The 25,489-nt window shown below is 45.2% G+C and overlaps 1 protein-coding gene across 1 annotated transcript; it reads right to left on the bottom strand.

Annotated features, from left to right (window-relative positions):
• Nucleotides 1-606: 606 nt before the first annotated feature.
• On the bottom strand, nt 607-16,762 carry LOC124657975 (probable protein phosphatase 2C 67). The gene is made up of 10 exons (XM_047196431.1): nt 16,363-16,762; nt 16,176-16,284; nt 15,623-15,659; nt 15,132-15,176; nt 11,711-11,763; nt 10,147-10,308; nt 9,525-9,608; nt 1,986-2,075; nt 1,839-1,886; nt 607-1,050 (listed from the first exon to the last, which is right to left on the bottom strand). Exons 1-10 carry the CDS (start codon nt 16,707-16,709, stop codon nt 943-945), a joined length of 1,083 nt encoding a protein of 360 aa, XP_047052387.1. The 5' UTR covers nt 16,710-16,762; the 3' UTR covers nt 607-942.
• Between the last annotated feature and the right edge of the window lie 8,727 nt (nt 16,763-25,489).

Here is a 25,489-nt window from a genome sequence, read left to right on the forward strand (position 1 = left end):
AACACAGGCCTGTCGGCTTGTCTCACGGACGATTCTGAAGAAGAGATTTTTTTCCTTGATCTGGGATTTTTTCTGGTTAGCACGCCAGCGACTGTTGACTCCACTTTTTATTGGTGGAGGAAGGAAGCATCCTCATTTTAAAAAATGTCTCCTTCACGTAAGCACAAGCTTTACTCAAAGGGCGCAGATTGCAGCCCTAGACTAGTGGTACTGGTAGCTAGCCTCCGTTCTGAAACAAGTGACACGGTTGGTTTTGTTTAGATACACACATTTAAATACATATAGATTCATCTCTATATATAAAAAGAGTTGCGTCACTTATTTTAAAATTGAGATAGTACTACTCGAGAGAAGCATGGTCAACTCGAGGAGGCTTTGACTGAATCACAAGCGTACTGGAGTATTATACTTCAGCACCGGGTGTACATTTCCTCGCAGAATTTGATTCTATGCCAGCCAAATTAGGACCTTGGAGTCTTCCAAGGATCCAATACTTCTCTCGAGATAGATACATTGAAGATTTAAGTTGCAAGTACTAACGGCGGACCAGAAAACGAGAATTCACTTGCTCCTGTATACATTTTCTAAAGAACTAGTCTTATCAACGAACAAAAGAACAGATCAGGTAAACAGTTTACCAGATCTTGGAAATAGCTGCACAGAGTACACACAGTATACACGAGCAGCGTAAGACGAGTTAATCAACTAAACAAATATTTCCTTCGGGACACTTAGAAGAGAGACATTTGCCAGGAAATCATGGTCCAAACGAAAACGAAAATCCAAATGAAATGTGGTCAGATTGTGTACTAATAGTGGTCTCACAGACTCATTAACACCCATGGTAAGCACTGAGAACAAAAGAATCATGTAGGCTTCAACTAGAGAGTGTTCTCTGTCCATGACTTGTCTTCCTGGGTGTGTAGCAACAGCCAAGAGTTTCTAGTGCTTGAAGACGATCAGAACGGCCGTGCAGTTATCCTTGCATCGCCTCTCGCGAACAGCCTCCTTCACCAGACGCCGCACAGCTAGCGAGGCTGAAGATGTCTCCTGAGTGGTACAGTAAGATACAGTGAGATGCTTAGGGTAAACTGAAATTTACTGAAGGTATGAAAATATGTTTGCAGTAAATAATAAGAATCATTGTTGAAGTTCTAGATATTGACACAATTTCCTAGATTCATCATAAAATGTAGATTTAACGTTGTAGATATATATTGACACATTTTTTTCTATAAATCCACTCAAACTTATAGAAGTATGACTTGGAAAAAACCCAGAACTTCAACTATTTTGGAACGGATGGAGTACATTGATATGTGGTGAATGTCCTGCAGAGTTTAGGAAGCCACACCAGCTGCAACGCATACGCCAGATTATGAGAGGACCTACATCTTTCACTAATTACCCAGTCTTCTATTTCGTAATAAAGAGTCGTCATGTTAGGAAAGGTTATGCCTGAGAGTTTGAATCAGATAAGGATTAAGTTAGTCATGGATGTCATATGTAAAGACGTCTGTAATCTGTACTCATGAAAGCCAAGCAAAATAATAATTATTTCCTAGTTAATCTCCCTCCCCAAACACTATTTGTCACGATTCACGAGTGCTCCCAGGTAATGGCTACTCATTGAGATCCCAGAGCTCTACCATGTATACATGGGCAATCTAGTCCATAGGAGAATGGGTAGCATAAATTTCACTACAGAAAATAGGCTTACAATTTAATTTTAGCATCATCTAATCAAAGCCTAATCAGTTTTACCTCAGTAGAGACAACTTATAGCAAATAGTGGGTAGAAGAAACAAATGTATATAAAAGTTACAATTACTTAGCACCTTTAATTGCTTCTGCACAAATTCAACAGCATCACTTGGTCCAAATACCTGGGATATGTAACAAATTAAACTCAACATAAATACAATTGAAGAAATCCAAATGAGGTAAAAAAAAATGATGTAACAAGGAAAGGAAAATGAACATACTCCCCATAAGCCATCACAGCCAAGAATGATGAAATGATCCTTCTTTGTAAGTTCAAACGAATGTACATCTGGTGTTGCAATTAACCCGACCTGCACAGTAGTTGATTGATAAATGTTCATGCTCCACAAAGGTATTTTTTTACAGATGGCTTTAAGAAAGCATGCTGAAGGAGCATGTATTAGTAGGCATGCAGCACACACTTTTTTTGTATAGTTTTTTTTACGATAAATTAGGTTTATTGGTTAGTTTGGCTTGACACAGCTACATCTGCAAAAATAAGCGTCTATGTCTTCCCAAAACTTCGATAGAACATTTGACAGCAGTGGTAAAATTATCTCTCTAATGAGGGTACCTCATACTAATGTAGACCATCGAGTTTTCGACAGTTTTAGATGTAAGCAACACAATGTAAGAACTAAGTAACTGATATAAATTAGAACTGTAAGCCCAAAACTGTATATAACTGATGTGTACTCTATACAAAAGACCTGTATTTTCATGAACGAGCCAAGCTAACCAAGTACCTCCATTATTGCAGTGATTTGCATGTATGGTCAAATGAGAAAATAGCAAATCAGAACTATGGTTTAGCTCACATCCAGAAATCACAAACATCATTAATTGATCTAGAGTTAGCATGAAAATGTGCACAACCGTAAGCATAATTATTTCTAAGCAAGCAGATACATCTCTGTGTCCGTTATCGGTCACCTGAAGCTCCTAATAGATCCCACAGAACTTGCAATGAGTTTAGTTGGAAGGAAGGTATTTGAACTAAAAAAAAGTCATCTGTTTCATAGGTGGCCATGGGAATTTAGGAGGAATAGGGCATGGAAGTAGAGGATCTAATTCCTACTATTTAACAAAAATGAGGGGATCAGCTACTTGCATCACCCCCCGGAACGCTCTGTTAGGTCACGGCTCTGGCGATATGGGCGACTCGGCCCTGCCGCCGCCGCCAACACCTTACGAGAGCCCATCGGATCGACGCCGGGCGTTGAGAGAGGTCAACCGCGTCACGAGACGTGTGGGTAAGGATGGAAATCGGGGAGTTCGTCCCCAGTACGAGGAGGACTCGGCGGTGGGGTGGCCTTTAAAATCTGGCCCGCCACCAGACCTAGATCCCCACAATCTTGATCCACAACATCGATCTACCAAGGTCTCTGCAAGCAGATCGCTCCAGGATTCACCGGCGACGATGGCAGCAAAGGGAGGCAGCAAGATGGAGTTGGAAGTTGTTTCGAGCCAGGGAGTTCAGAACATGGCCAATCTAGGGCCAACAAGCCATGGTGCTGGGGCTCCTGCTAGCATCAAGGCAGAGCGTGCGCGGGAAACGCCTCGGTTTGCTGGGCTGCTGATGGCGCCGTCGGTTGGTGGGGGTGATTATGGGGGACTCGTTGAGAGACCTGCCCACCCGAAGCCTCCCGGCGGTCCGTCAAGGGCTCCAGTGTTAAGGCGTAGAGCGCAGCTTGACGCCGACATGGTTGATGAAGGGGATGGCAATTGGGATGATGGGAATATGCAAGATGAGGTGGGTCTCAGACAAGGAGCAGAAGCGCAGATTGGTGGCGTCATTGATATGGAGGATGATGTATACCTGGAATTTGATGAGGAGGAAGAGGTACAGAAGAAACCGAGCGAGCCTACGACATGGAATCTTCTTGCAAGGTATATGGCCAACTTTAAACCACATACAACAGCAATGTTTAAACGTTTCGCTGAGGAAGTTTGGCACCTCCGTAATGGCATTGAGTACTCAGAGAAGGGGAAGAACTATTATATGATTACCTTGTTCTCTAAAGGCGACTATGATTTTGTGAGGCGCGGCGGGCCGTGGATCTTTAACCAGAATGCATTGATTGTCAAGGAACTTGATGATGATGCCCAACCATCTGCGTCCATCCTTAATTCAGTGCCAGTTTGGGTTCGCATATATGATGTTCCTTGGGGGAAGCAGGATGAGCTGTGGGGAAGAAGGTATGGGAATGGTCTAGGTGAAGCCATAGAGGTGGATGTGCCGGCTAGCGAACAGGAGAAGAAGGAGTTCTTGAGGGTGCGTGTCAAGCTGCCGTATGATCGCCGACTGCAAACCCAGATTACAACGGGTGTCAAAGGGAAACCCAAGGAGGTAAAGGTGTTCAAGCTGAAGTATGAGCGGGTTCCATACTATTGCACCCACTGCGGATTCATGGGTCACAAGACAGATGAATGTGAGAAGAAACGGATGGGTGCACCTTCGCTGGATTATGATGCACATGAACTCCGCTGCAGCCCATATAAGAAGTTTTCGTACCCACTATATGGCCCCAGGTCAGGCATCAGTAAAACGTGGGCTTAGCTTTGCTAGTTTTGGGTCAGCAGAATCCTACAAACGCTTTAATTCAAGGCAGTCCCGTGGAGCGGGACGTAGTAGTGTTACGCCGGAGCATGTACAATCCCGGTCTGATTCAGCTAACAATGAAATGCCTCCGCTCATGGATGATCCCCTGGCAACGCTACATGACGTCACAGTAGCACAGAAGGAAGCACATGAGGAAATTGGTGAGGTGGAGCGGCTGATACCTCAGGAGGTGGAGTCAACCCTTGCGTCCAAGGTTGGCGCTATGGTGATGGATCCGGGCCATGGCGCGCAAGTGTGCACTGATCTGGCGGGGAAGGATGCCTCGATACCTATTGTCCAATTCCCAGATGAGGATGGACAGGGTGATGAAACTGAGCGGACGTCCCAGGTTCATGTCGAGATGATGGCTGACATGCTTGCCCATATGCAGCGCATGCACGCGAGACATAACAGCATGGTTGGCGGCAGTAACTGGGAGCGGGGACCTCGGCCTAGTGATATGATACCGGCACTCCAAGGCCTGTCCAGCCTTCAGGTCTCTTTTGGTTCTGTGAATGATGTCTCGATGACTCCAGCTGATACGATCTTGGGTAAAAGAGGAGCAGAAGAGCAGGAGGTGCAAGGAGGACGCCTTGAGCTATCCCTAGGACTGGACTATGGGGGTACGAAGGCTGGTGGTACGCCAAAGAAGGGCAAGACGCAAGGTGCTGATCAAGGGCAACCTGAGAAGCGCAACATCGACATGTTCTACAGGAGGAATAGGAAGGGGGCAGCGACCGGTCATACACCTACCGGGCAACTGACGAGACCTAATGTTTGGTCTCGTCAGGAGCAATTAATTGCCTCTCGTTCAACTGTCGGGGAGCTGGGAATAAACCGACAGTGCGTGAACTAGTTACTCTTTCCCAAGTTTGGAGTCCTCATTTGTTTTTTATTTGTGAAACTAGGCAACATAAGAATAAGATGCGCCGTTTGCGCCATAGGTTAGGTTTAAAAGGCTTTGTAGGTCATAGTAGTGATGGGTTGAGTGGAGGTCTAGCTTTATTTTGGCATGAAAATTGGGCTGTAGAAGTTAAAGCTATAAATGAAAGGTTTATTGATGCTTATGTCTGTGTGTCCCCTAATGAGCCGCAATGGCATTTAACCTGCATCTATGGGGAACCACGGGTGGAAAATCGGCAACACTTGTGGGATATGCTTAAAGCTTTAAACTTGGAATCAGATTTACCTTGGTTGGTTATGGGCGACTTTAATGAGGTTATGTGGCCAGAAGAACACATCTCTCGCACCCCACGGCCAGTGCGACAGATGGAGGCTTTCCGTGATATGCTGAATGTGTGCTCTCTACAGGACCTCGGCTTCTCTGGTGTCCCTTATACCTATGATAATAAAAGAAAAGGGGGGGCAAATGTTAAGGTTCGACTAGACAGGGCAGTGGCCACGCCAGCGTGGCGAGACTTGTTTGCTGATTCACGGGTCCAGCACTTAGTTTCCCCTGTATCTGATCATTGTCCTGTTTTAGTCTCTCTGTTACAGGAAGTAAGAAGCAATAACAGGCAGCCAAGACGCCAATACGAAGTGCTCTGGGAGAGAGCCCCGGATCTACCGGAGCGTGTTACCCAAGCTTGGAATGAAGCAGGCCAGAAGGGAGACCTAGGAGCGGTCCGACAAGGGCTGGATAAGGTCATGTCTGAGTTACAGCAGTGGAGTAAAAAGAGGTTTGGCAATGTGCTCAGAGAACTTGATAAATCACGTAAGGAGCTGGAGCGACTCATGGTCGACGACGCGGATCAACAAGCAATTCGCAGGGCTACAGATCATATGCACGAAATGCTATACAGAGAGGAGCTTCTTTGGATGCAACGGTCCCGTATCAGCTGGCTCAAAGAGGGAGATCAAAATACACGTTTGTTCCACCAAAAAGCGGTATGGCGTGCAAGGAAAAATAAAATTAAGAAGCTAAAAGATGATGAGGGCTGCTGGCAGTCCACGCCCTCGGATATGGAGAGAATGGCCACGTCATACTTTAAAGAGCTCTTCACACGAGATCCTTCTCTGAACTCTGATGCTTTGGTTAACTTGTTTCAGGAGAAAGTAACACCGGAAATGAATGAGGCTTTGTGCAAGGATTTCACTGACGAAGAGATAGGCGATGGACTCTTCCAGATTGGCCCCTTAAAAGCACCAGGAGTGGATGGTTTCCCGGCAAGATTCTACCAACGCAATTGGGCCACCCTAAGGGCTGAGGTTACTAATGCGGTAAAAGTGTTCTTTGTGACAGGAAGAATGCCGGAAGGAGTGAATGACACAGCCATAGTCCTGATTCCTAAGAATGATCAACCGGAAACTCTGAAGGATTTCAGACCGATTAGTTTGTGCACGGTCCTATACAAAGTTCTAGCCAAATGTATGGTCAACAGGCTACGACCAATTTTGGGTGAGCTCATATCCATTAACCAAAGTGCCTTTGTACCAGGAAGATTAATTACGGATAATGCATTAGTGGCCTTCGAGTGTTTACACTTTATGGAGCAGAATACCAACACTGAAAATCAGTTTTGTGCGTACAAATTGGATCTGTCAAAGGCTTATGATAGGGTGGATTGGGAATTCCTACGGAAAACGCTGCAGAGAATGGGTTTTGCACACCGGTGGGTCGACTGGATAATGTCATGTGTGACCACGGTGAGATACATGGTAAAATTTAATGGCACCATTCTTGATTCGTTTTCTCCTTCCCGGGGCCTCCGGCAAGGTGATCCCTTGTCACCCTTTCTCTTCCTTTTTGTAGCAGATGGTTTGTCCGCACTACTGACTAGAGAAGTGAGCAATCAGGACATTGTACCGATACGTATCTGTCGAACGGCCCCTGGAGTGTCACACTTATTGTTCGCAGATGATAGCTTGTTATTTTTCAAAGCAACAGCGGCACAGGCGACTAGAGTCAAGCTGGTCTTGGACACTTGCGCGGTGAGTACAGGCCAACTGATCAACCCAAGTAAATGCTCTATTATGTTTGGGAGCTCATGTCCACAGATGCCTCGGGAAGAAATTAAGCAAATCTTGCAAGTTACTGCGGAAGCTTTTGAGACAAAGTACCTAGGTTTGCCTACTCCGGAGGGTAGAATAAATAAGGAGAAGCTCCAAAGTATACAAGCAAAGCTAGGCAAACGTCTCACTGTGTATGAGGATAACTTCATGACCCAAGCAGCAAAGGAAGTCTTGATAAAATCAGTTGCCCAAGCGCTGCCAGTATACCTAATGGGAGTCTTCAAGCTGCCTTTTGGCCTCTGCGATGAACTCACCAAGATGATCAGAGATTTCTGGTGGGGAACGGAGAAAGGGCAACGCAAAGCACATTGGATTGCCTGGGACAAATTGTTACGATCCAAAGATCAAGGCGGGCTTGGATTTAAGGATTTACGCTTGTTCAATCAGGCGTTATTGGCCAGGCAGGCATGGAGGCTAATACAGTACCCAGACTCCCTGTGTGCGCAACTTTTGAAGGCTAAATACTATCCAAATGGAAGCTTAATTGACACTGTGTTCACAGGTAATGCCTCGTCAACATGGCAAGCGATTGAGTATGGATTGGAATTACTGAAGAAAGGTATCATTTGGCGAGTGGGAAACGGAGTGATGATTCGAGCATGGCGCGACCCCTGGATACCAAGAGGGAATCACAAGACAGGGGCACCTCGGCGATGTTGTCGATACCGATGAGTATCTAACTTCATACAGCCAGATGGCACCTGGGACACACAGCGTGTGCAACACTTCTTTTCGGCTGATGATGCTGCAGAGATACTAAAGATTAAGCCATCCACTCGTAATGATGCCGATTTCCTTGCCTGGAGCTTGGAGAAGCAAGGTATCTTCACGGTGCGCAGCGCTTACCGCCTGGCTTTCCAAGAGCAAATGCACGAGCGCGGACTGGAGGCCACAAGCATACGGCCACATGGGGAGAGACCAATTTGGAGGCTAATATGGAAGTGCCCTGTACCCCCAAAAGTGCAGAACTTAGCATGGAAGATTGGGAGCAACTCCCTTGCCACTCAAGCAAACAAAAACCGCAGGGGCATCAGAACTCCAGCAACCTGCCTCATCTGCGGCCAGGAGAACGAAGACACTTACCATGTGTTTATTAGATGCCCACATGCCCGCCAACTATGGCAGGCTATGAGAGAGATATGGGATTTACCCCCTAATTCTGCAATATGCAATACTGGGACAGAATGGCTGTTGAATCTCATTCAGGGTTTAACTGAAGAACAACGAGCGAAGACACTTATGCTGCTTTGGCGGATTTGGTATGTGCATAATGAAATTACTCACCAGAAGCCTGCACCAACAGTCGAAGGCTCCAGGCGATTCCTGATGAGCTACTTAGAGTCACTACTAATCATCAAGCAACACCCTGAGAAGGATTTGGAGAAAGGGAAGATTGTCGTCTCCCATGATACAGGGTTCAGGCGAGACAAGAAGGGCACTGAATGCTGCAAAACAACTCGGAGGAAATGGGAACCACCCATGCAGGGTGAAGTGAAATTGAGCGTAGACGGTTCATGGTCCTCGCAAGGAACGGCTGGTGCTGGCATGGTGGTCAGGGATCACAAAGGTGAAGTTCTGGTGGCATCTTGCAGGCAACTTCTTGAGTGCCGGGATGCTACTGAGGCGGAACTCACAGCGGTGGAGGAAGGCATGAAGCTGGCCTTAATCTGGACGAGCCTGCCGATCATCGTCGAAACCGACTGTGCTTTGGCGTTGGAGTTAATAAATGGCAGTACACCTAATATTTCTGTGTATGCCTTCCAAGTCTCAAGGATTAGAGATTTAGTTAGGGAAAGAGAGTGCAAGTGTGTGAAAATAGACAGGACAGTAAATCGTGTTAGTCATGATCTAGCGCACCTAGGTAGAGTACAGGCAAAAACACAAGTTTGGCTTAGGCAATCCCCTCCTGAGGTTGCTGAAGCTGTAGCCTTTGATTGTATTTCTATCCCCAGTTAATAAAGCTCTCTTTTCCCCGCAAAAAAAAAAAATAAATGAGGGAGATGGGAATAAGGAGGGAATCGTTCTCTAGAGAACACCTCAACCATTCATCACAGCACTAGTGATACTCAAACAGTAATATATTTTCCATACACACAAACAGAACACCAGGTTAGCTTTATCAGCAAATAAGTTTGCATCACTAAACCTTCTTAAAGTGGCGATCTCCAAGAGCTCTAGATACTTCAATGCGTCCTTGCAGTCTCCCATTAGGACCAACAGAACCTCCAGACTTTACAGCACAAGGTAAAATGAATCGTGAGCAAGGACACATCAAAATAAGAGCTCAATATGCAATATGTAGCGGGTAAGATGCTCATCTAATACTGCATTCAAACATTAGACCGATAACAAAACGAGCAAATGAGACAACATGAGAAATGAATCAACGAAAGGACAACAGTTCTTTTATCACAAATCAGCTAGTTCCTCACTAAAAACTGGCAGAAATTAGGGTAAGAAGTTGGCATGGGTTGGATGCGCAACGGAAATGCTAATATTCCAATGCTCGAGAAAGTCCTTTGAACAAACTGGAATGAATGTCAGACCTTGAGTTTGGTATAATTACCAAAATCAGGCTTTTTCTCTACTACTTATTAACAAAATCTGATCTCATTAGACAGATAGTGGTGCCAGGAAAAGATACAACATGACTGCAATGGCAACCATAAAATAACCAGGGAATTGATTCCTTTGGAACATGCATAACTAAGCAAACTTAAGTTAGGAGGGACAACTGAAATAAATGTTGGAACTACATAGCTATTAACCTTCTGGATTCTGGAGCGCTCTTGTGGAAAGATGGCTTTATGTTCTCTCGTCAAAACAATAGCCTTCAGTAGACTTTTAGTGTCAACCACTGCAACTTCGCCATCGGTTGAAGTAGAACGAGCTAATACTGCCTTAGCATCCCCAGCATTCGCAACCACAACCTGGAGCATGTCAATAAAGAGCAGCTTGAGCAAAATACATTGCATAACTAGATTTGCATTCAAAATGAGATTTGATTTGGCATGCAAAATGTCTGAAATGCATAAGCTATGCATCTCAAAAAATAATAATTAGCACTCAGTGTTAGAGGAATAGCAACTTGTATTCCACGGGGGCCAAAGGCCACAATATGTAGTACATGTACAGGTGTGAAATATGCAGGGAACCCCCTAACTACAGGGGAAAATACAATATACAAATATCTCTCTAACACCCCCCCCAAACTCATGGTGGATCCACAACACTGAGTTTGGATTGTAGAAAGCTATGTTGCGCTCTAGTCTGGGCCTTCGTAAAGAAGTCCGCCAACTGCAACTCTGATGAAGCGAAATAAACTGATCCTGCACTCTGGCACGGACAAAAGAAGCATCAACACCAATATGCTTGGTAAGCTCATGCTTCACAGGGTCACGTGCAATACTGACGTAACAGAGACGCCAAACTCTGCAAGTAACCACTGTAACCTCAGCAGTCAGAAGAGCCATAGCTCGCAACTCAGCCTCTGCACTCGAACGGGAAACTGCGGTCTGCTTTTTCGTCTTCCAGGCAATGAGAGAACCACCAAGAAAAACACAGTAGGCAGACAGGGACCGGCGATCCGAAGGATCACTCGCCCACGTAGCATCGGAGTAGGACTCAAGCTGGAACGAGGAAAGAAGAGACAAAGAGAGATCGTTCCACGTAAATAGCGTAGAACACGAAGAAGGTGACTATAGTGGACTCAAAATATGGACAGGATAAGAAATATCTGGGCGAGTAACAGCCATTGTAAATTATGCCGCAGTATGCTCATGGATTATGAGTCGAGCGACTAGTCTACAAGTCGTTATTTCACTGTCGACTCAGATGGTCATTTCGACTAGTTCCACGAGTTGTCCTACTTAAGTGAGGCGCTTGGGTGCCAAAATTAGGAACCCTATTTAGAGGAGATAATTTGAGGCCTCGGGGGGGCACTCTAGCGCTTAGGCGACACCTAGGCGGACGTTTTACTAAGGCGGACGGGGAGCGCTTGGACGCCTAAGCGTCGCTTCTAGTCACGACTAGTCTATGAGTCGGTACCTGGATGACTCGGCTCGACTCGTCGACTCGTAAAGTCGTAATTCTTGAGTATGCTGAGTTGCTGACTTAAAGATAGGAATGTGGGTATAAACTAAATTCATTATAACGAAATGAAGAATCTGTGTTCTTCAAGTCAGGTAATGGACATTAAACCCTATGTATACTAAAGAAACAAATGGCCTCATAAATCCTGATTCCATACGGATTTTAAATTCGATAACCAAAAAGAATTCCAGGATATGATGTATATGAAGAAAGAAGAAATCCATGGTACTATAAACTGACCGTCTGACCCAAGACCCAAACACATACAGCTGTTGCGCCATCTTGCCAGTTTCCTATAGATAAGACATGTGAGTACTATCATGAAATAAGCAAGCAATAAGAAAGTAACGTACATAATAGAGATCCTCCAAAACTACCATTTTTATGGGCTTTGCGTACTTGGTACGATAAAATGTTTATCGTTGTTAAATTTACCATCAATCCATCATAACTACTAAGAGGTTGTTAAGTCGGCCAGGAGCGGATGCGCCTCGTCTAGCGCGGCGGCCATCAGGTGGAGCTGCGGGGATGTGCCAGTGCTGCCCACGCCCGTCCAGTGAACACGGCGGCCGCCCTCGCGCCAGAAGATGAGGGACAGCACGTCGAGGTCCCACAGGATGGGGCCTAAGGTGCTCAGGAAGTCGAGGCCGAGGATGAAGTCGTAGCAGCCCAAGTCGATGCCGACGCGGTCGATGGAGAACGGCTCGTCGCCCACGAGCACGGGAACCTGTCGCGCCACGCCCGGCACGTAAGACGATCCCCGTTGGCGACGGTGACGCCGTACTTCTCCGATCCCGCCGGCCGGAGAGCGAGGGCGGCGCATGGCGGTGTTGGACGAGAAGTTGTGCGTGGAGCCCGTGTCCACCGGCGCAGTGAGACGCTCCCCATTGATCGTCACCGAGAGCAGCATCGTCTTTGCCGTCTTGATGCCCGCCATAGCATGAAGAGAGACGACGAAGGCGGACGCGTCGACCGGCGCGTAGGTCGTGACACCGGCCTCAGTGACGGTGGCGGCCGCGAGCTCGGCGGTGAGGGCCTCAACGTCGGCGTCGTCGACGGTCTCCAGGTAGAAGAGGCGGGCGCACGTGTGGCCCGGTGCGTACTTCTCGTCGCAGTTGAAGCACAGCCCCTGGCGGCGCCGCTCAAGCTGCTCCGCAGCCGTCAGCCGCTTGAAGGGGCGAGTCGGCGCAGGAGGGCTGCTGGCGCAGCGGCCGGCGCGGGGCGCGGCGGGGCGGTGGGCGTCGAGGCGGGTCGGGACGCGGGACGAGCGCTGCCACGTTGCGCGTAGACCTGCTGCATGGCGAGGGCGCACTGCTCGTAGGCTCGTGCGTAGTACATGGCCGTCTGCAGGTCCGCCGGCTCGCGCATCTCGACGTCGACGCGGATGTAGTCGGGGAGGCCGCCGACGAAGAGATCGGCGCGCTGCCGCGCCGAGACGCCCGGGGCATGGCACGCGAGCGCCTGAAAGCGGTCGGCGAAGTCCTGGACCGTGGTGGTGAAGGCGAGGCATCCCAGCTCGGCGAGGCGGCTGCCGCGGAGGGTCGGCCCAAACCGCTGGAGGCACAGGTCGCGGAAACGCTCCCAGGGCGGCATCCCGCCCTCGTCCTGCTCGAGGGCATAGTACCAAGTCTGCGCGGCGCCCCGTAGGTGATAGGAGGCGATCCACGTGCGGTCGGCGCTGAGCGTCCGCTGCCCCGAAAACCGCTCACACTGGTTCGGCCGGTTCGGGGGATCGGTGGCGCCGTCGTAGGTGGCGAACTCCGGCTTGGTGAAGCGGGGCGGCTGCCGTGCCGCAGGCGGGACCTCGGGGCGCCTCCGGCGGCCGGGTTGAAGGACGTGCTCGCGGCGAGGGGGCCGCAAACCCGCCAGGACCGCCAAAGGGGTGGGCGGGCTGCTGAACCGTCGTCCGCGCCGCAGTCTGAGTGTAGACGGGCGACGCGTCGATCCATGTGGGAATTGGCGAGGGCGATGGCGGCCACCACGCGGGCCGGCCGTTGCTGGCGGCGGAGGCGGGCGGTGGGGGCGGCGGCGGAACGGCGGCCGGTGGGGCGGCGGCGAACGGCGGCCGGTGGGGGCGGCGGGTGCTGGCCGGCCTTGATCTCCGCGAGCTCGAAACGGATGGCGCGGAGACTGTCGGCGAGGTCCGCCAAAGTAGCGGGCAGGAGGTCGAGGCCCATGGGGGGCGGCGGCGGCCTGGTCTCCGTTGGCGGCGGCGGCCCCCTGCAGCGCGTGGGCGCCTGTCATGGCGGCGGGGGTGGCGGGGGTGGTGTTGGTGGCGGCGGCGGACGTGGCGGCGATGGGGTAGACGGGGGGGCTGTTGGAGCCCATGAGACCTAGGCAATCTGATACCAAAGTGGTAGGGGCTAGGGTTCTACCGGGTCTAGGGCGGAGGTTGTAAGGGTGGAAGTGAGGGCGGAGAGGCTGGAGAGCTCGGCGCCGGCGGCTGGGCGCCGTCGCGGAAGAAGGAGGCGGCGGCTAGGGTTGGTGCGGCGGGGCGCAGGGGTCTCCCGTCTCCCTTCAGGAGACGAGACAGTAATGATACTGAATATTATCTGATTAATCTCGAAGGGGTACAATTGTTTATATAGGAGGACGGCCTCCTCTAAACCCTAATTTACTTGGGCTAAGCCCCTAATTTACTTGGGCTAAGCCCACAACTAGCCACTAGTGGGCTTCCTGCGTGTATAGGTCAAACCGACCATAACATGTTGTCACTGCAAGAAGTAAGGTTCAGAAAAAAACGCTAGCTGCTAGACCAGGGATGAGTCACTGCCAATGCTGTACCATCTAGAAAACCACCAATGCCAAGAGAGAAGAAAGAGGTATAGGTAAAAAGCTAAAAAGATAAGAGTGGAGACTAGCCCATCGAGCTGGCCCCCCAGTGGAACAGTAAGGTTAATTCCTCGCCAGTGGAACAGTAAGGTTAATTCCTCGCCTGAGGATATTGTCAGTCGCTTAGACTACCGCGTAGGGTCCACGCCACAGCAGAGCATCTAGGCATCCTCACCTCCTCGGCGGTGCCATAGTAACGCCTAATAGAGCATTGTTTAACCTTGCCACCAGCTAAACAATACACTTGAAAGTATCATGAAAATATCTGGTGGAAACCGTTCAAGTGAAAAACACGTAAACCCATGTTTAAATTTTTCATTAAAAAATCACAACAATTTATGTTGGGGGTGGAGTTCTTTGAAGAAGTGAACTTTCAAGTTCAAAATCAGAATCATTTAGGAGCTACAAAAAACAAACTGAGCGATGAATAGTTGCAAACAATAAATTCTACTGCTCATTGCTGAATTTGTCTTTTACATAACTGCAAAATGATTATGAGTTTGAACTTGAAATTTTGAACATAATGTATTTTTTTTTATGATCTTTAGAAACTCCTGAACATGGTTTCCACAGAGTTTTCATCTTAATGTGTTTTCCACCAGATACTTTCTCAAAAGTATCACTTTTAAAGGAGGCGGCTTGTAATCAAAGGATAGTTCTACATAACACAGGATAAAATTTGCAACATTTAAAAAAGTTACTATAACCAATAAATATATCAGTTGTTAGTGGTTAGGCCAGCTTGCCTGACAATTTCACAACCATGGTCGTAGGGTCTGACTGGTCATTTTGCAAAACAGATGAAGAAAGTCGAGACTATAATTCTTACCTTTAGTACTTTCCTGTAGTAGTGACTCATCAGTTCTATGAAAACCTGCAGACGCCAAGCATTAAGAAAAGCTTAAATCAGAGGTATACAAATACCTAACGAAGTTTCAACAGAATAGCCCTGCATGACCACTAAGAAGAAGACTGAAGAGTAAAAGGCACCACAGAGGCACACAAGAAAAGAATACGCAACAGACAGTCAAAATGGCACTATACAAGCAAACGGAATATATCGAATTGAAATCATTTCCACTCAAAACGCGACACACCCCATACATGATGGCAATCCAGTGACATGTCAATAGAAGTGTATTAGAGAAATAAAGATATAGAACCTATCTAGGGTAAGGCAACAATGAATTTTTGTATTGCAAGCACAATATAAAGTTGTGAAGTACAATGATGAAAATAGTAGAAGGGGTTCTTCTAATTAGTATTAGCCTGGTTATAATCTAGAGTCTAGACAAGAAAAGAATTTGATGTATTAGATACCTTCAATAATGGCCTTCTTTGCCAGTTTAACATTCATCTGCAAACCAATACATTAATATTAGCTAAATTACCAACAACAGGATAAACACATTGAAATATCTGAATCATGCAAATCAGTCTTAAATATGAATCTAGTCATTGAATGGTCTCACGGTCAAATTAAACCAAAAGTAAGGTAGCACTCTTAGCGGGGAAGTCAATATCAAGAAGCAGTAAATGGCCATGTGATCTCATAAAATTATTTAATTCCTCAATCAACTGGCAAAAGAGGATGCAAAGTGCATAATCATAAATAGAGCTAGCATGAAAAAATTTGTTCTTATTGCACATATAAATTATTAAAACAATATTCCAAGGAGACATTAGTTTGAATAGGCATAGAAGCAGATGAAAAAAAAAAGGAGAAACCATCTGAGTATAGCACTAAGAAATGAAAAAACAGTTGATGGTACAAAAACATCTGTATGAGCAACTGAAGACACAAGAAATACATCGTGATTTAGTAATGAACATTAATGAAAACATGGAACAGAAGCCGACAATGTAAACAGACCAACTCACGTGGTAATCCTGCAGCGATAACATGCTGGTGTAAATGCTTCTGTGCATAATCCGCAGCCAAGCGGCCACCATGCCCATCATATATTGCGAAATGTGCACATCTGCATCAAGCTACTTACATTAGCTACAGGCTAGCATCAGAAGGTATCCTGGAGTAACTAATCTGAAAGAGAGGCAACCTCAGATTTCCTGGAGATTCCATGCTAGCATCAGAAAGCACCACCCAGGCATCCTCCATTGCATGTCTGCAGCCCTTATCTTCTGCAGCATCAGCTTCAATAGTAGTTAATATCATCTCTTGCTGACTTGGAACTTTCGAGATGGCTATGGACTTCTCATCCGAAATACACGAGCCCATCAATGCCTTGCTTTCCTTTTGAGAGGTGTCTCCCTTTTCACCATTTGTTTCCTGAGAAGCAGCAGTGTCTACAGTGCAATCCTTTTCAGTAGAATTGGCAGCACCTTTCAGGCGCTTTGATGCCCAATCTTCATCGGTGGAGCTGGATTCACGCTTTTGATGAGCCATGATGACACTAGGCACTAAAGATCCAGTAGCTTTGTATCAGTTTCACCAATTTAAGCCACCGCTGGATGAACACCACATAAATGTTAGCAAAGGTACCGTATGTAAGCTAAAACAAAGGTATCACTCAAAGAAACTGATTGCGCTAAGGAATATGTGCTTTGGTGAACTACCAAGGAGGCAAGCTAAAAAGGAACCACGCCACCAACCTAGATTAGGTCACAAATCTACAAGTACTAACATAGTACTTCTGAACAACAACCCTGCATATCTAAATGCAGATATAAAGATATCAGCGAAATATGGATACATGCTCACACAGAAACACTACATGGAGCTATCAATATGCTAATCGCAGTACCCTCAAAGCCAAAATTACAAGTTTGTTCCTAAAATTCTTTACAAAAGAACTAAGCCTGCCAGGTCATCAACCCACTTTACACAACACATTGCGCTAACTAGCTTCAGCGAATACAGAAACCTAGGGCACTGTATTCTCTTCAACCACTCAAGCAAATATAGATCGACAGATTCTACCAAGTAACCACTTGCTAGCACGATGTTGATCTATGGCAGCCTTGCTTCCGTTTAGGGCTCCGATAGTGATCCTAGAACCAAAGAAGAATAGGTTTTACTGTACGAGCCGGACAAGTAGAACCGCGAAATATCTGCCAATCTCGAGGGCACTACCAAAGGAGAAACCAAGAAGTGCCGATGAGAACAGAACGAGATGGGCAGAGTCCAGCAGGGAAGGTACACGTACTCACCAGAACCCGGACGCGGACGGCGGTACTTGTCTCTCTGGACCGCGGGCGGATGCCACGGGATCTGCACGGTCGCCGCCGATGTCGCCGGAGGAGCGGCGGAGGTAACGGTGGTTTGGCCGGTGGGGAATCGATGGAACGATAATAAGAAATGGGCCAGGTTTCAAGCCGGTGTGGACCATGGGCTGCTAGAATAAGGCCCAGTACATCACGACGTAGGTGGGCCCGTCTGTTCCTCCGTTTGTTTTTTTGCAATTTGCAAATTGGCCCATTTGAACTGTAGTTTTCTTAGAAAACGAGTAAATAATTCTCAACAACAACAACAACAAAAAGTGTAAAATATATGAATGCAAACAAGCACGATTCCTAGTGAATATTTGAATCGCTAAACATGAATGCTAATAGACCTGAATCCTACTACCTCGGGTCGAATTTAATCAACGCACACTCGCGCTTAGCTCTCACTTGGTATGCACTACCTCCCGCGTCGATTAAATCCGACCGGAGGGAGTAGATGTTTTGACTCATACTCAAACTCGTATGTTTTATCCTTTATGCTAAACAATGGTGAGCTCGGAGAAAACATAGTTCTTGATTTAGAGAGAACAAGTAAAACAAAAAATATTGGTCGTCCTTTGCAAAAATAGATTTTTTTTTTGACTTATGATAAATGTGATGAATGTCAAAGAAAAGTGTGACATGGGCAGAGTGCCTGCATGTAGGAGGTATTCGTCCCCTCTTGCCACTTTTGTGGCCACAGAAAGTCATTATACTCATCGATATCTTATTATGTGTTGTTGTTAACTCCATGTGTTTGATCGATTCATGTATGAATTTAAGTGTATTGCAGAGGTGGTCTTTTTTGTGGGGGCCGCACCGCGGAGATGATGGTGAGGTGCACAGTGGATTCTTGCTTTTGTAACATTTGCTCTGATCCTGCCTCCTTAAGCTGGTTCTAGAGGTATAAATTTTCATTCCAAAGTAACTATCTACTTTTCACATTCAAGAAAGGCTAGAACTTTCCTTTTGAAAACCCAAGCCAATGTATGGGGATAAGATGATTGTTCTCTTAAATTGTTGTTGTCGTGGTTAATATATTGTGTTTTAGCTGCATGAATTCGGTTCAATTGTTGGTTGTTGCTATCCCAAAGAATTTGATATGTAGCAACATATGAGATAGAGAATTTAAATGTGTTGTTTCCCCTATTTTGTTTAGTATGTTATGAATCTCTCTGCCATGTGTGACTTTGACACATGGTCCAGACTACTTGGCTTACATGCTTGATAATGTCCATGCAAATCATGTTGACAGGTTTTGTGGTATTGTGAAGATGCTTAACTTGTTAAATTTTATAGGGGGTTAGTTTGGCATATTGACGACTCTAAAAGCGACATGTTTTTCACTATATAAACATATATTTTTTTATCTCATTACATGCTCTATTTAGCTTCGACTATATATATCCTAAAATGCATGATTACATGTATTGCTTCATTTTCATGAGAGACTTTCACAACTAGTAGTTTTAGTATAATTTTATCATGTTTCCTTGTATTTGATATGTGTGTAGGTGTTATGAATGTTTATGTACAAAGCACAAGAAAAGGAGCCAAAGAGAGGCAATATGGAGTAGTTACATGCACGATTTAGCCATTTCATGGGTGGAAAGCAGTCAATGTTTTCATCACAAGATAAGAAATATCCAAGATCATGGTGTTGCATCCCTCATTGACACGAATCCAAAGAGCCAAATAACACCTAAATCGGAGTTCATATGAAAAAATGGTGGCCAAAATTCTGAAGCATGGCAGAACCCTTACGAACACAGGTACAGTCGTGGTGATAGTACCACGCGCTTGTACCACGGGTTTTGGATCACAAAAATGCACATAACTGACGCGACTCTCCACATACTTCGTCCCCGTTTGTTCCTAAACTTTTCTTAGGTGCTAAAGTCGGTTGGGAGACTATTGGAGGCCCCTCCTATGCCTATATAAAGGAGGGGAGAGCCACCACAAGATCCGATCTCATTCACATCTTGGCACGGCGGAGCCCTGCCGACGTGTTGTGGCCATTGAATGATCCGATCTCATTCAAAGTATTTGACCCTTCGGAGCTGCAACTTCTCATGGTGCATATTTTTACGAAGAATGAAGATAGTTGAACAAGTTCACGAGTCTTCGGCCAACACGTCTGCCCTAGGAATCCATAAGAAATATGGCTCCATGCTTCTACTTTACCGTTGTGAACTCTAATTAAAAGCTAGCTATGAGCTATGCAAGTTGTGATGAACTATTTTATTTCTGTTGGATCATCCGTGGTAGTGATTGACCTTTGTTTCTTGATATTCATCTTGCAAATGTGTGTGCTAGCAATTTGATCCTAGACTAGCACTGTAAGCACATGGATCGGCACCTAATAAATGTGAGGTAACTACATAAACTAACTTGCAACTATACTTACCTGCAACTAAAGAGAACCACTAACAATAATCCGACATTATCAAATACTAGAAGTAATGCACTGATCCGACACTAATAAAACTGACAGTGCAACTAGAAGCATTATACGTGTAGCTATTAACATTATCAAATACTAGAACTAATGAACTAAGTTGACACTACATTGTGCACTAAAATAAGCAGTTGATATGTTGCAAACGTATCTATAATTTTTGATGATCCATGCTTGTTTTACACCAATTTTTATAGGGTCATATACACTTGAGGTACCACAACTTGCTCGGTAGGTGCAAATTAGTCCCATAACTTGTAAAGTGGGAACTTTTGGTACACAAACTTGTAGTGAGGGAGCAAATTAGTCCAAGTTGATTATAAAGCTGACACGTGGCATTGTATATTTTGTGAAAAGACCCCTGTTTATTTTTTCTCTGGCACGTGTCAGGGTGGGCATTCGGTTTTAACCGAAATTTTGGTTCGGTTTTTGTGGTTTTTGAACAAATTCGGTTTTCAAAAATGATAACCGAAATTGGCATGAAAATTTAGGAAACCGAAGATTCGGTTAACCGACAAATTCGGTTCGGTTCTCGGTTAAAACCGAATGAACCTACTCACTTGAACAAATAGTAGGCATCACCGAAGAAAGCAAATAGTGATTGACATATCAACACAAAAAGCATCAACTGCGCAAGAAATCGACAAATGAGCACCAATCGTGGAGAGATGCTATTTGGTAGGCTGCGACACTCGTCGTACAGGTGCATCACTCGTGAGCGATTAAAAGGGGTAGCTAAGACTTCGAGCAACGTGTTCTATTATGCAGGCTTCACGTTATATTCAGAAAAAGCTAGTACATCAAAGACCAAAGTCATACATTGAATGAACAATTTTTGGAACATCAAACGCAATTGGGCTTCTATGGAATGATCGGTTTATGCACAAATTGATGGTAGGTTACTCAACTCGGTCTATTCGGTCTTGTTCGGTTGGTGGGGCTAAAAACCGAATTCTACCAAATTTAATTCGGTTAGTATAAATGGAAACCGAAAAAATAGCGGTTAATGGACAAAACCGAGATTTCGGTTAGTTCGGTTTCGGTTTTCGGTTTCACGGTTTTTATGCCCACCCTGAGGCACGTGTGACCTTTGATGCTCCTAATATGTAGATCCCACCTGTCATGGGTGCATGACAGAATTAAAAATTACTGCCGCTGGAGGATTCGAACTCACCACCAGGACAGGGTGCTGCCCGCGCGGGAAACCACAAAATCACATAACGCTTATTGGATTAATTTATGACGTAAACTTAATATACCACTGATACACATTCCATTAATTCGCTTTGGTCATACCGCCGGTTTGTTTGTTCAAGGTCTTGATCACCGATGTGTGCAACAGTACTGCTGCTCGTAAGAGCATCTCCAGCCGTTGGAGCTTCCAAGCCGAAATCCAGCGCTATTTAGCGCCAGATGGATGTAACACTTGACTTAGTGAGGCTTATTTTCCCAGCGGTGAGTTCAGAGGAAAGATCGAATGTATTTGAATTCAAACAGAAATAGACGAAAAATATTGAAATTTAGGTGAAATTTAGAGATATTTAATATATATAGGCGAGTTTTTTACATATATAGACCGAATTCGTAATATATTTGAATTAGGATAGAGGGAAACATAAAATAAAATTTAAAAACGGTGTTCTAGATGCCGAAATGGTGGTGGAACGTTGTGTAGTCGCCGTCGTCGTCGTCGCTGGAGTTGCCGCCATCCTACGTTGGCAGTGCTTGCTGGCTGCTCTGGCCGGGAGCCCAACGGCTGGACCCCTACCCAGGGTCGCCGAGGCGTGGCGGCGACGGCATCGGCTTGTACCACTCATCCTCGCTGGAGTCCTCCAGCTTGATGAGCGGCGTGCCTCTGGCGGGTTGTGTGGCCACGGCGGCGCGGCACCTCAGGCGCCATCCTCCGAGCGCGCGGAAGTCAGCGGCGCCGGGTAGCCCGCCATGTGCAGAAGACGCGCCTCCCACTGGTGTACGGAACACCGACCGAAGCCGTTGTTCGCCGCGCCATCACCGTAGCCCGCCAAATCTGGGCGAAAACGAGGAACCGGGGGCACAACTGAGTCATTTTTCGCTGTTCGGATGAAAAAAGAACTACCGGAGGCCTCGTCGGGGAGACGGCTGGTGAAGACCTTGAGCAAACAAACCGGCGGTATTACAAAAGCGAATTGTAATCTGTATCACTGCTATATTAAGTTTACGTCACAAATTAATTCATTAACCGTTATGTGCTTTGGTGGTTTCCCGCGCGGGCAGCAGCCCCTCCAGGTGGTGAGTTCGAATCCTCCATCGGCAGTATATTTTTTAATTCTTTCATGCACCCATGACAGGTGGGGAGCATCAAAGGTCACACGTGCCAAAGAAAAAATAAACAGGGGTCTTTTCACAAAATATACGATGCCACTAGTCAGCTTTAGAATCAACTTGGACTAATTTGCTCCCTCACTACAAGTTTGTGTACCAAAAGTCCCCACTTTGCAAGTTATAGGACTAATTTGCACGTAACGAGCAAGTTGTGGTACCTCAAGTGTATATGACTCATTTTTATATGTTTTGTTTATACTTCGTTGCACTCTTATACATTTTCCGGAACTAACCTATTGACATGATGCCACTGTGCCAGTTCCCTTTTTTTGTTGTTTCGTATTTCAGAAAAGTTGTACAGAAAATATTCTCGGAATTGGACGAAACAAAAGCCAAAATTCCTATATTACTGTAGCAAAGACGGAGTCCGGAGGAGAGACGAAGATGTGCCAGGACGCGGCCACACCTGCCCTAGGAGCGGGCCACCACTGGCCACTCCTAGGGGTGGTGTGGGCACCCACCGACCTCGCCCTTCCGCCTATTTATTCACCTGTTAGGGAAAACCCTAAATACCCGAGCCTCCATCCACGAAAAGTTCTGTCGCGAACGCCATCGTCGACCCTAGATCGGGAGGGTTCTAAAGCACTACACGGCACCCTGCCGGAGAGGGAGATCGTCACCGGAGGCCTCTACATCGTCATGCCCTCCTCCGAAGTGATCTGTGAGTAGTACATCTCTAGACTACGGGTCCATAGCAGTAGCTAGATGGTTGTCTTATCCAATTTATGCTTCATGTTTAGATCTTGTGAGCTGCCTATCATGATCAAGATCATCTTTATGTAATGCTACATGTTGTGTTTGTTGGGATCCGATGAATATTGAATACTATGGTTGAGATTGATTATATACTTGTCATATGTTATTTGTGATCTTGCATGCTCTCTGTTGCTAGTAGATGCTCTGGCCAAGTATGTGTTTGTGACTTCAAGAGGGAGTATTTATGCTCGATAGTGGGTTCATGCCTCTAGTAATCTGGAAGAGTGACAATAACTTCTAAGGTTGTAGATGTGATGTTGCTACTAGGGGGAAAACAACAATACTTTGTCTAAGGATAATTCTATTGTCTACTTTACACACTTTGCTTAATGCAATAATCTGTTGCTTGCAACTTAATACTGAAAGGGGTGCGGACGCTAACCGGAAGGTGGATTATTAGTCATAGACGCAGTTGGATTACGGTCTATGTATTATGTTGTAATGCACAAATGAATCTCATAGTTGTCATCTTGTCATGTATGGTCTTTATTCTGTCAATTGTCCAACTGTAATTTATTCATCCAGCATGTTATTTATCTTTATGGAGAGACACCTCTAGTGAAATGTGGACCATGTCCTTTCTTTTATACTAATAAAATCATCTACTGGAAACACATGTTCTGTTTCCTTACTGTAAGCAGTGTTCTCTTTAACTTCACTTCAAACAAACATCTATTTCCACATGATACGGTTAATCCTATGTTTTCAGCAAACCAGTGAGATTGACAACCTCACTGTAAGTTGGGGCAAAATATTTTGGTTGTGTTTGTGTGCAGGTTCCATGTTGTTGCTGACACTGGTAGTGCGCCCTACTAAAAGTCAGCTAGCAATACCTTCATAAGTCATTTCTTTCTCCTACTGGTGGATTCAACCTTGGTTTCTTACTGAGGGAAAACTTGCTATTGTGCTTATCATACCTTCCTCTTGGGGTTCCCCAACGGTGTGCTCTACACTCATCAAGGCTATTTTCTGGCGCCGTTGCCGGGGAGAAAGAGGATTTCTGCAAGGAGAGTCTCTCATCTTCAATCTCTTTACGTTGTTATTGTTTTGCTTAGTTTATTTTATTTTGTCTTGTTTGCTTCATTATATCAAAAACACAAAAAATTAGTTTCTATTATAGCTGCTATTTTTGTTGCTCTATTTTAATTTTGCTAAAATGGGTACTCCTGAGAACACTAAGTTGTGTGACTTTACTAGCACAAACAGCAATGATTTTATTTGTACACCTATTGCTCCACCTGCTCTTGATGCAGCCTTTTATGAAATTAAACCTGATTTGTTAAATATTGTTATGAAAGAGCAATTTTATGGTGTTAGTACTGATGACGCTGCTTCTCACCTTAATAATTTTGTTGAACTTTGTGAGATGCAAAAGTATAAGGTTGTAGATGGTGACATTATTAAACTGAAATTGTTTTCTTTCTCTTTGCGAGGGAGAGCTAAAGATTGGTTGTTATCTTTGCCTAGAAATAGTATTGATTCTTGGGTTAAATGCAAAGATGCTTTCATTGAAAAATATTATCCTTCTGTTAAGATTATATCCTTGAGAAGTGACATAATGAAATTTAAATAATTTGGTAATGAACATGTTTCTCAAGCTTGGGAAAGAATAAAATCTTTGGTAAAGAATTCTCCCACTCATGGATTGACTACTTGGATGATCGTCCAAACTTTTTATGCAGAACTGAATTTTTTTTCAAGAAACCTTCTGGATTCAACTGCTGGAGGTACCTTTATGTTCATTACTTTGGGGGCTGCAACAAAACTCCTGAATGGCACATCGAGAGGGCTCCACAAGGTAATAAGGTAAATTATGTTGAAGAAACCTCCTCCTTGAGTGTAAAATTGATACCATTATGTCTATAATTGTTAACGGTAAATCTCATGTTGATCCAAATAATATCACTTTAGCTTCTTTGGTTGCTCAAGAAGAGCATGTTGATGTGAAATAGGAATAACTTTGGTAGTAACAATTATAAGCCATATCCTTCTAATAATGGTCATGCTTATGGCAATTCTTATGGTAATTCCTACAACAACAATAAAAGTGCACCTTCTAATCTTGAAGTCATGCTTAAGGACTTTATTAGTAAACAAACTACTTTTAATAAATCTGTTGATGAAAAGTTTGGCAAAATTGATGCTCTTGCTTCTAAAGTTGATAGCCTTGCTCTTGATGTTGAACTTATTAAATTAAAGGTTATGCCTCATGATATTAAATAAAGCAAAACTTTGAATGCCATTCAAGTTAGAATTGATGACAATGTTAGGATGTTGGCAAAATTGCATGCTAGGTGGGAAAGAGAAGATTAAATTGCTAGAAATAATAATATGACTAAAGTTTGTACCATTACCACCACTTGTAATGCTGAAGTCTCAAATGCTAG

Source organism: Lolium rigidum, chromosome 5 (genome assembly GCF_022539505.1).
Source record: "Lolium rigidum isolate FL_2022 chromosome 5, APGP_CSIRO_Lrig_0.1, whole genome shotgun sequence".
In the NCBI taxonomy this organism is placed as follows: domain Eukaryota; kingdom Viridiplantae; phylum Streptophyta; class Magnoliopsida; order Poales; family Poaceae; genus Lolium; species Lolium rigidum.